The sequence below is a fragment of the Zootoca vivipara genome, chromosome 2 (genome assembly GCF_965207765.1).
Source record: "Zootoca vivipara chromosome 2, rZooViv2.hap1.1, whole genome shotgun sequence".
Classification (NCBI taxonomy): domain Eukaryota; kingdom Metazoa; phylum Chordata; class Lepidosauria; order Squamata; family Lacertidae; genus Zootoca; species Zootoca vivipara.
In genome coordinates this window covers 120,289,994-120,301,474 of record NC_142584.1, presented here as the reverse complement: position 1 = coordinate 120,301,474, position 11,481 = coordinate 120,289,994, and the positions used below count along the sequence as shown (strand labels likewise).

General features: G+C 46.2%; 1 protein-coding gene across 3 annotated transcripts; it reads right to left on the bottom strand.

Annotated features, from left to right (window-relative positions):
- Window positions 1–1,999: 1,999 nt before the first annotated feature.
- LOC118080157 (uncharacterized) lies at window positions 2,000–10,854 on the bottom strand. 3 transcript variants are annotated; one of them, XM_060268520.2, is made up of 5 exons: window positions 10,769–10,854; window positions 7,552–7,634; window positions 7,225–7,369; window positions 6,785–6,862; window positions 2,000–5,466 (listed from the first exon to the last, which is right to left on the bottom strand). In XM_060268520.2, the coding sequence occupies exons 2-5, from the start codon at window positions 7,624–7,626 to the stop codon at window positions 3,074–3,076; spliced, it is 2,691 nt and encodes an 896-aa protein (XP_060124503.2). In that variant the 5' UTR covers window positions 7,627–7,634; window positions 10,769–10,854; the 3' UTR covers window positions 2,000–3,073. The 3 variants fall into 3 exon arrangements, with proteins under 3 accessions (XP_060124503.2, XP_088519855.1, XP_088519854.1); XM_088663729.1 differs by having other exon boundaries at window positions 10,557–10,812; XM_088663728.1 differs by lacking the exon at window positions 10,769–10,854 and having other exon boundaries at window positions 7,552–9,390.
- Between the last annotated feature and the right edge of the window lie 627 nt (window positions 10,855–11,481).

Genomic DNA, 11,481 nt, shown 5'->3' with positions numbered 1-11,481 from the left:
CCTACCCTTCTTATTCCCTATCTGTTATCCTTTCAAAACAGGAAAAATATACGGCCACTCAAGACAGTCAAATGCCTTAAAGGCATTGAACGTGATATAAGTCCCAGGCTGACAGAAGGCCTTAGCATTTCTAATTACATTGAGCAGCCATTTAATGGAATCTGAGATCTGCCTTCCCGGTAAGTGACCTGCCTGGTCTGGGTGAACATACAGAATCATAGAGGTGGAAGGGACCACAAGGGCCATCCAGTCCAACCCCCTGCCAAGCAGGAAACACCATCAAAGCATTCTTGACATATGCCTGTCAAGCCTCTGCTTAAAGACCTCCAAAGGAGACTCCACCACAATCCTTGGTAGCAAATCCCACTGCCGAACAGCTCTTACTGTCAGGAAGTTGTTCCCAATGTTTAGGTGGAATCTTCTTTCTTGTAGTTTGAATCCATTGCTCCGTGTCCGCTTCTCTGGAGCAGCAGAAAACAACCTTTCTCCCTCCTCTACATGACATCCTTTTATATATTTGAACATGGCTATCATATCACCCCTTAACCTTTTCTTCTCCAGGCTAAACATACCCAGCTCCTTAAGCCGTTCCTCATAAGGCATCATTTCCAGGCCTTTGACCATTTTGGTTGCCCTCTTCTGGACACGTTCCAGCTTGTCAATATCCTTCTTGAACTGTGGTGCCCAGAACTGGACACAGTACTCCAGGTGAGGTCTGACCAGGGCAGAATACAGTGGTACTATTACTTCCCTTGATCTACATGCTATACTCCTATTGCTGCAGCCCATAATTGCATTGGCTTTTTTAGCTGCTGCATCACACTGTTGACTCATGTCAAGTTTGTGGTCTACGAAGACTCCTAGATCCTTTTCATATGTACTACTCTCAAGCCAGGTGAAGTGATGAAGTGATTCCCCTATTACATCGCACCATAATAAGCAGTGTAAACATTTTTCTGTTCCTGACTTAGGAGTGATATGGGACACTTAGGACTCTGGGTCCTTGCCTGCTTTGGGGGATTATCACCATTCTGGTCCAGGATTCAGGGACCATATCACCATCTAGTATCCCATTAAAAAGGGTGGGACAAGGATCTCCTTAAAACACTTATAGAAATCTGGATAAGGGGACTCCACTGATGAGTGTTTGGACACAGAAACAATAGTAAGAATAAAGAATGTCCCTCAGGAGCTCTCTCCTGGCGTTTTGAACACCGTTCGTGGGAAAAGGTAAAGGTCCCCTGGAGGGTTAAGTCCAGTTAAAATCAACTATGGGGTGCAGTGCTCATCTCAACTTTCAGGCTGAAGGAGCCAATGTTTGCCCATAGACAGCTTTTCCAAGTAATGTAGCCAGCATAACTAAACCGCTTCTGCGGCAACGGAACACCATGACGGAAACCAGAGCACACAGAAACACCATTTGCCTTCCCGCCACAGTGGTACCTATTTATCTACTTGCACTGGTATGCTTTCAAACTGCCAGGTTGGCAGGAGCTGGGACAGAGGAACAGGAGCTCACCATGCAGCAACAGTGGGGCCCCTCCCCTCCTCCCCTGATGGGTTGCGTACATGCAGCCTGAAACTACGGAAGTCATAGCTGCTCTTCACTTTTCAAGCTCCTCCTGGTTCTACAAGAGAGTGGGGCAGAGGAAGGTGGAGAATCTACTGACCTGTTTTTCAGCTGGACTGTCCCTTCTTCCTCCATTACGTCCTGCATGCCTTCCTCAGAGCTGCTCTAAGGGTAGAGTGACACCCCATAAATCACTCAAGGCAACACATTCAGCAGCTTTAAACTAAGCATCCTTTATGAGACTGAGTTGGTGCTATCAAAATGGCAAAATGTGTAGCCCATCTTCCCTTTTAAGAGGAGAATTTGGTAATATGAATCCAAAATGTTTGGTTATCTTCACATTTGTCAGAGACAAAATTTCTCTTTTGGATCAAAGGGAAATTTGATTCGTAGGACATTTGTATATGGGGAAATAAACCGAAGAGGTGGTCAGATTGTGAACTTTATAATAAAAGATCGGGCAAGAACACAGGTTAAATTGATTACAAAATAAAGCAGAGCACTGTAGCTCTGCACCTGGACTAATCACAGCCTACCCACAAACAATATAGTTATTCCTACTGTAATCTTTTTTTCTCTTTCTTTCTTTGGCAATCACTCGTAGCCGAGTAAGATTGTGTTCCATAAACACAGTTTTAACAATGAATCCGTGACTGTGGAGGCAAATTCTGGATCCACATGTCCTTCCACAGTGAGGACATTGGTTTCCGGGCGGGAGTTGATCACGGTGTGGATTTGCCAAGTGTGCCTTCCTCTTAGCACGTTTCTACGTCCTGAGTTCGAGTGTCTTCAAAGCCCATGACACCTTTGGTAAAGGCTGTTTTCCAACTGGAGCGCTCGCAAGCTAGTGTACTAAAGTGTAGCCCAATGTGTAGTTTCTGGCTGGTATGGAAGATGCAGTGCAGACCCAGTGATGAAGGGGGCTGAGGGGAAAGCTCATATTTTAAGGTCTGGGGTCACCCTCTCTCTGGGAGGACTGGCCTGTGGCTCTTTCTGTACATGTATAATCAGTTATATCACATTTCCCAGAATGGGGAGACCATTTAATATTCTATTTAGTGACTAAGCTTTGTCTTCACTGCTTCTCCACCTCTGGGATTCACACCTGTTTCTATGCAGGTGTGCAATAAAGTTTCTACTCTGGCTGAAGATCATTCCACATTCCATACATTTAAATGGTTTCTGCCCAGTATGGGTTCTTAGGTGTAATGTAGGTGCCGGGCCGAACATTAGGCAGAAAGGGGAGACCGCCTTGGGCAATTAAAAGTTGCAGTGCTAGCAATTCCTTCTTTTTCTTAGGGAAGATGAAACCTTACATCATAATGCATTTTCAGATGGTTGTTTCTACACTCTAATTTCTTCCCTGTTTTGGTTCCTCCCTGTGCAGTGATGGCTTCAGTCGCTAGCGAAGAGCTGCTCACATTCCATCTATTTTGTTAGTTTTTCTCTCTGTGTGAATAATATTGCGTGAAGTTAGGTTTGCTGCAACCATTGCAGCTCTTTTCATATTCCATTTACTTGGAGGGTTTCTCCTCTGTGTGGGTTCCCGGATGCAGTCAAGTCAGCATTCTCACTGAAGCTCTTTGCACACTCCATGCATCTTAATGGTTTCTCGCCAATGTTGATTCTTTGATGTAAAGTAACTGTAGTCCGCTGAATGTTCTTTCCACACTCCATACATTTTAATGGTTTCTCTCCAGAGTGGGTTCTCTGATGTAAAGTAAGTGCGCTCCTACAACTGAAGCTTTTCCCACACTCTACGCATTTAAATGGTTTCTCCCCAGTATGGGCTCTCTGATGTATATTAAGTGTAGTCCTTCGACTGAAGCTCTTTCCGCACTCCATACACTTAAAAGGTTTCTCCCCGGTGTGCATTCTTTGATGTGCAGTAAGGCTTCCGCTATGCCTGAAGGCCTTTCCACACTCCATGCATTTAAATGGTTTCTCACCAGTGTGGCCTCTTTGATGCACAATAAGTGTACTCTTACGACTGAAGCTCTTTCCACACTCCATGCAATCATATGGTTTCTCCCCGGTGTGGGTTCTTTGATGTAAAGTAAGGGCACTTCTACAACGGAAGTTCTTTCCACACTCCATACATTCTAATGGTTTCTCCCCAGTGTCTGTTTTATGATGTTCTATAAAGCTTCTGTTTTCAAACTCCATACATTTAAAGGGCTTCTCCCTGCTGTGTCTTCTTTGGTGTACAGTAAGTGTACTCTGTCGACTGAAACTCTTTCCACACTGCAAACATTTAAATGGTTTCTCCCCAGTGTGCGTTCTTTGATGTACAATAAGTGTAGTACTCCGGCTGAAGCTCTTTCCACACTCCATACACTTATATGGTTTATCCCCAATGTGGGCTTTTTGATGTAAAGTAAGGTAGTAATTGACACTGAAACTCTTTCCACAAACCATACATTTAAATGGTTTCTCTGTTGTGTGGGTTATTTGATGTGCAGTAAGCCTGCCACTCTGTTTGAAGCTCTTTCCACACTCCATACATTTAAATGGTTTCTCTCCAGTGTGGGCTCTTTGATGTAAAATAAGTGTAGTTCTCCAACAAAAGCTCTTTCCACATTCCATACATTTAAATGGTTTCTCTCCACTGTGCATTCTTTGATGCAAAGTAAGGTAGTAATTGAAACTGAAACTCTTTCCACACACCATGCATTTAAATGGTTTCTCTGCTGTGTGGGTTCTTTGATGTGCAGTAAGGCTTCCACTTTGGCTGAAGCTCTTTCCGCACTCTGTACATTTAAATGGCTTCTCCCCAGTGTGGGTTCTTTGATGCACAATAAGGATGCTACTCGCACGAAAGCTCTTTCCACACTCCATGCACTTATGCAGTTTTTCCCTAGTGCGGGCTCCCTGATGGAAAGTGAGATCATGATTGAGTCCAAAACTCTTTCCAAACACCACAGATTTACATGGTTTCACCCCTGTGTGCGTTCTTTCATGCGCAGTAAGGTTTCCGCTCTGGCTGAAGCTCTTTCCACACTCCATACATTTAAATGGTTTCTCCCCCGTGTGGGTTCTTAGATGTAAAGTAAGTTTGCTCCTACGACTGAAGCTCTTTCCACACTCCATGCATTTAAATGGTTTCTCCTCTGTGTAGTTTTCTTGATGCAAAGTAAGCTGGCAATTGGGGCTTAAACTATTTCCAAACACCATGGATTTAAACGGTTTCTCTTGAGTGTGGGTTCTTTGATGTTTAGTAAGGTTTCCACTCTGGCTGAAGCTTTTTCCACACTCCGTACATTTAAATGGTTTCTCCCCAGTGTGCTTTCTTTGATGTACAGTAAGGAAACTACTGGTACAGAAGCTCTTTCCACACTCCATGCATGTATGTGGTTTCTCCCCAGTGTGCGTTCTTTGATGTAAAGTAAGATGGTGATTGAGACTGAAGCTCTTCCCACACACCATACATGCAAATGGTTTCTCCCCTGTGTGGGTTCTTTGATGTGCGGTCAGGTTCCCACTCTGTCTGAAACTCTTTCCACACTGCATGCATTTAAATGGCTTCTCCGCTGTGTGGGTTTTTCTGTGCTTCATAAGGTTACCAGCACTACTTAACCTCTTTCCACACTCAATGCATTGAAATGCTTTCTCCCCTGTTTGGGTTCTCTGATGTAAACTGAAGCTTCCACTCTGACTGGAGCTCTTTCCACGCTCCACACTGCTGCTCGCAGAGGATTCTTCATGTGATTTCAGGTCGACATGGACATCCATGTCCTGAGGAGTGGAGGATTTCCTTTCCCCCTTTTTCAACATGGTTCCTACATGCTTTTGGGGTGGTCGCTGATTTACAAATTTCTCTTTTGCTGTTTCACACTCCGCATTTTCTGATGACCCCACAGATGGCTCTCCATGGTTCTCGCTCTTCTGCCCATTACCTGTTTTGAGCGAGAAAAAGAAAATGCCATTCATATTGCAAGGCAGAAGCAGAGACCCTCATTACACATTGAACTCAGTTCTTTGCTTATACCTTTTTTCAAGCTTGTCCCCCTCCCTCTCTCTCCCTGTCCAGCTGAACCTGAAGTTAATTTCTGAATGTGCTACAGTCTCAACGTCCCTTTCTGCTCCACCTCCCACCTGCTGTGACTGAGCGGAGCTGTGTCTGCTTATCTTTCCCTTTCCCTAGAATCCCGTCCAAAAGAACTTCTATTGGAGGTTACCGCCCACACACTTTGGCTGCGATTTCTGCTTGTGTGGTGGCACCTCCTTGTAGCAGAGTATTTCCCCGCAGGCAGACGACAAGAACAGTAGTCCTAGTCAAATTCCCCAGTCAAGACCTTCTATATTGCTTGACTTGTTGCACAAGCATTTCAGTTACTAATATATACACACCATTTACATGCCTACTATACCTCTCCATCACTGTATAAACTCTGTGTGTGTGTGTGCTTTCCTCATGTGGAATTGCAGCCTGCAACTTCCTTCATTTGCACTTCCTGCTGACACCAATCATGCCAAGAGCGGCACTCCCACACACTAAAGAAAATTATGGAACCCTCTTTAAAGCTTAAAGGATCTTTTATCTGTTTCTTGAATAATGTTTTCCTAACATCTTCTCCTTCCACCCAAGCGATGAAGTCTGGTTTGGGAAATACTTTCCCAGAGGTCAGTTAATTCTGAGTACAATATGCCCAGGCACTCCTATTGCTACTACTGCCATGGCTCCCTTCCCAAAAGCTGGGAAATGCAAGATCTTAAACCTCCTGCTGGGGGAGACATGTGGACCCAGCAGAATCCACCTGGCACCCGTGAAGAGGATCTCACTGTACACTGAGTTCAATTCAAGGGAACCACAGAGGATATTTTGAATTTAAGGGAATATCTCAGCACATTGGAAGGGAAAACTCAGCCTGCAGGACACCTCTGCTCTTTAGAAGAATAGTACTGCTGGATCAGGCCAAAGGTGTCCCAGACATTGCCAATTTTTTCAGCTTCAGGTATACATGTTCATGCTCTGTGGGGCCAGGGGCAGAAGGGGGTGTAACAACAAATGCAAATGTCACCTTTGGACAGGAGCAGAGTTGCTACACCCCCCTCTCCCTCGTCTATCCAAGCAAGCAAGAAGCACCATCAGATTTCAAGGAACCAAACCAGCCAGGAAAAAAACACTCAAGGAGGATGTGAAGCAGGACATAAAGGCATCAGGCTTCTCCTCCCTCTCTTCCTGGAGCAAAAGCCCCCCCCCAACACTGGTACCTGCTGAGCTCTCCCCTTCTTTGGGGTCCTGGAGGAATGGACCTTGTCCTTCTTCCCAACAGGAACTGAGGTCTGATTCTGCCAAGGAAAGAGACATTATTAGCTACTTTGGGCCACAAAACTCTCAGTCATTTCAAATCGATCCATATCTACGTTGACAAAGACAAAGAGGAGGGATTCTATAAAGATCCTATAAAGACACGCAACATGAGCAGGAGAGGGCCTTGTGGTCCCCATTGTCACAAGGGGTGTGTGTGTGAATATATGGATGCTTCTTCAGAAAACAAAGCTGCAAATATTGTAGGGGACATCTGCAAAAATGGGGATCCAAGCGGGCTATTTTTCTTAAATTATTCCTACTTTGCACGAATAAATGGCACAAAGAGCTGCTTGACACCTTCAACGTCTGGCAGTCCAGAGGGATATAAATGTGCCCTTACCTAGAGAGGCCACCATCTCGCCATTCTCCTCCATGACTTCCTTGTGAAGAGCTCTTTGGCCTGGATCCAGCAGAGCCCACTCCTCCTCCGTGAAAAACACAGCCACCTCCTCAAAGGTCAAGAGGGCCTGGAAGGTCACCGGACCCTGGAAGAAGAAGCCAAGACAACTTCTCTTAGATCCCCCTCATCCCTTTCTGTTTGGCTTCTTGGTTCTCGGCTGCTTTTGGTGGCCCTGGGCAAGATAAAGCAACTAACGAATTCAATCATTAATCATCAATAATACCCAACCAACTCCTACCTGCCCTCCCCCCGATGCTCTTTCCTTACCTGAGGGAGCTGCCTGGCACCTTTTCCCACTGCACCTGTAAAAAGAGATGGTCCAGAGGGTGTCTCTGTGGCCATCAGGCTGCCTGTCGGAGAGAAGGAGAATGAGGAGGCCTGAGGAGCACATTTCAAAGCAGGAAGCAGCTCTCTAGAGAAGCCCTGCAGGGGAGAGACAGGGAATGGGAACGATGCCATCCTTTATACAGAAACTTTCTAATACTATAATACAAATGCCGGCTCCCTCGGCCAGTAAAGCGAGATGAGCGCCGCAACCCCAGAGTCGTCCGCGACTGGACCTAACAGTCAGGGGTACCTTTACCTTTATGCAATGGGGCTCCACAGAAAGCATTACGATCAGTACTTCCGCAGAACTCACTTATTGCTTGCTCCAAAACAGCCATCCAGGAAATCCCCTTTCTGACCTTTTGACACTTTTCTGACCTTGTGCTTTGATGGTGTTTCCTGCTTGGCAGGGGGTTGGACTGGATGGCCCTTGTAGTCTCTTCCAACTCTATGATTCTATGACACATTTATAAATAAAGAAAAGCCCTAAAATATTGACAAGACTCTCTGGTTGGAAAAAAAGCTGACACCTGGAGGGCCCCAGGGTGCAGAGACTCCATCTCAGCTCAAACATGGATTGTAGTTTGGGGGGCAGAGATAGAAAGTTTAGTGACTCATGGCCCTCCAGGGCTTCCTCTAAGAGTGTCGGTGTGTGTGAACAGTTTAATATTGCAACACAGTGAGGTGGAACAGGGTGAGAAATAACCAGGGGGTCAAAATAGGCTGCAGGGCATCCCTCCTGAGCACAGTTTCAAATCCGCCTCTATCTTGATGTAGTACATAGAAAATAATAGCAAGATTGATTATACACACAAGGCAAAAATGCAAACATTTCCGAGCTCTCTCTCTCACCCCCCCCCCCCAAGAGATGTCCAAAATTCAGGAATGATTTACAGAGAGGAGAGACAGAAGGGAAAGAGGGCATTGAGGGCGCAATGTGCTGAGATATTCCCTCAAATTCAAAATATCCTCTGTGGTTCCCTTGAATTGAAGTCAGTGTACAGTGAGATCGCCTAGTGACCAAAGGAGTCCAAGAGCGAACCCTCGGAAGCAGGCAATTGGCAGTAATAACAACAGAAAACCTCGCCGTTCATGGAGAGGAAGTTTCGCAAAGGTTTCAGTGAGGCACACCAAGTCCTCCAACCTTTATCCTTGCAACAAGAGCAGTGCAGCAACCCTCCCCATTTGCCTCCCCCCTCAACTCCCCCTCCAAAAGTATCATTCATTTCTTTTAAATAAGATCTATATATTGAAGTGACTGAAGTACGAATACGGAAAGGTTTTTGGTGAATAGAAGTATCTTGCCATTTTCTCTTTTCTTTCTTTTCTCCTTCTCCTTCTATTTTTTCTATCCTTTCTTTTTTTCTTCTCCCTTTATATATCACATGTCTATTTATCCACTTTCTATTCTTCTTTTTTCACTTCTTAGTCTTTAGCTGTCATATTTTTAGAATTTATTGCGGAAGATATGTATATACGTAAGTCTGCATATAGTATTGTGTACAGTGTTCTGCATTGTATTTTCTCCCCCCCCCTCTTTTTTTTCTTTTTTGCTTTGTAATATAAATAAATAAATAAGAAGTTCCATTTGCCTCCTTCTCACATCAGCCTCTTTCTTGCTAAGGAAGCTCCCAAAGCCAATACTAATAACAATACTAATAATTTATTTATTTATTTATAATAATAACTTATTCATTTATTTAGATCTAATAACTTATTTATATACCATCCATCTGACTGGGTTCCCCCAGCCACTCTGGGCGGTTTCCAACAAATCAAAACACATGAAAAAAAACTTCCCTGGCATTCTCCATTCCACAAAACCCACACCTCCCCATTTAAAATCCCCTCCCTCTCTGGGAACGCAAACTGCCTGTATTCTCCTGTTCTGGGGCTACAAAAACATCACAGCAACAAACAAACAAACAAACCTGTCCCATGTTATCTAGTTATCTCCCGCTTGGACTACTGCAATGCGGTCTACATGGGGCTACCTTTGAGGGTGACCCGGAAACTACAACTAATCCAGAATGCGGCAGCGAGACTGGTGACTGGGAGCGGCCACCGAGACCACATAACACTGGTCCTGAAAGACCTACATTGGCTCCCAGTACGTTTCCGAGCGCAATTCAAAGTGTTGGTGCTGACCTTTAAAGCCCTAAATGGCCTCGGTCCAGTATACCTGAAGGAGCGTCTCCACCCCCATCGTTCTGCCCGGACACTGAGATCCAGCGCCAAGGGCCTTCTGGCGGTTCCCTCATTGCGAGAAGCCAAGTTGCAGGGAACCAGGCAGAGGGCCTTCTCGGTGGTGGCGCCTGCCCTGTGGAACGCCCTCCCATCAGATGTCAAAGAGAAAAACAGCTACCAGATTTTTAGAAGGCATCTGAAGGCAGCCCTGTTTAGGGAGGCTTTAAAGTTTAATGTTTAACAGATTGTTTTATTTCATTTTTCTGTTGGAAGCCACCCAGAGTGGCTGGGGAAACCGAGCCAGATGGGCGGGGTATAAGTAATAAATTATTATTACTATTATTATTATGTCCCTTCCTCTCAAACTGTTTCCACTGTACAAGAGCAGCCTCCCTGCCCCCCTCCCTATCGCCTCCCCACCCCCACAGCCTGGAAGGAGCAGTGGCTGAAGGAAGGAAGGAAGGAAAGGGTCATAGGGTGATGAGGGGGTGGCAGGAGGTGGGGGGTTGTACGACAAAGCCGGAGCATCCCTAGCCAGGATGGGGGGGCTGCAACCCCTCCGAGCTCAGTAGGACTTGCTTAATTCTGAGCAAGCATGCGCGGGAGTCCCCAAAGTTTACCCGGTGCTCAGTGTGCAGAGATGCACAAAACATCGTTTGAGAGCGCAGGAGCAAACCCCGAATGAAATATTTGTGATCGATATATAACCATCACATTTTATGCAAGTTGATCATCGTGGGAGGGGGAGTAGCTGTCACCTGGCGACTGTTCAGCGTCCCAGTCAGATTGCACCAAAATGTCTTCGCCTGCTTCCACGTACGGAGATCTTGCAAAAGGCAAGCCCGGAGGGAAAGGGTGGGGGAGCCAATTCCCTGCTTTCGTCTCATTCCCCACGCCGCCACCCCCCCCCCCAATAAAACCCTTTCCCTCCTCCTCCCCCAGCTGCGCTGTTTGCAGATGCAAATCCTACCGGCGCCTTTTACTCATCCTCCTCCTCTCCTCCTCCTCCTCTCCGCGGCTGCTTCTCTTCCGGGAATATGGTTGGAGACCCCACCCAGACTGCCTCCCCCCCCTCCAAAACATCCTGCCTCTCTAGGAAGCGGAGCTCGTTGACCCAGAGGGAGGGGTTGGGTGGCAGGAGATTCCCACTCTTTCTCCTCCCTGCAAGCAGAAATTCCCTTCCCCGCTGCAAACGAACTCTGTAATCCCATTTATTTTGCAAGAAGGTGCAAAATTCAATCCGCGGCAGCGGCAGTAATTTACGACAACCCTAAAGGGTAGTCCAGTGTTGTTATAATGCACCCTTTTAAAAAAAAAAGTTGTATGGGGGGCGCAGCTCAGTGGCAGAGCAGCAGCTTTGCATGCAGAAGGTCTCAGATTCAATGCTTTGCATGCAAGAGGAGACACCAGGTTCAATCCTCGACAGGGAAAGAACCACCCCCCTTTGGAGGGAAAAAAAACTCTAGTGGATGAAGGTTGCAGAGTTTTACTTCCCTCCCCTGTGCATATTTTGCACACAGCCTGACTCGCTTCAGGATCCTGAAATGCAGGCGGAGGCTGCTGTGAACTATAGTTCTATGGGCCTGCGCGTTCAAAGGGGAACCCGAAGTGTCGCCACTCAATGTGTCGGAAGTTTCAAGACAGAGGCGGGGGCAATAGGAGTCCCTCGAGAGGCGGGAGGTT

Coding starts and splice junctions, on each gene's coding strand:
- LOC118080157 (XM_088663728.1), bottom strand. CDS start 7,743: ATGGCATCGTTCCCATTCCCTGTCTCTCCCCTGCAGGGCTTCTCTAGA. Junction 7,370..7,551: donor GTGCCAGGCAGCTCCCTCAG/GTAAGGAAAGAG, acceptor TTCTTCTTCCAG/GGTCCGGTGACCTTCCAGGC. Junction 6,863..7,224: donor CGAGATGGTGGCCTCTCTAG/GTAAGGGCACAT, acceptor TTTCCTTGGCAG/AATCAGACCTCAGTTCCTGT.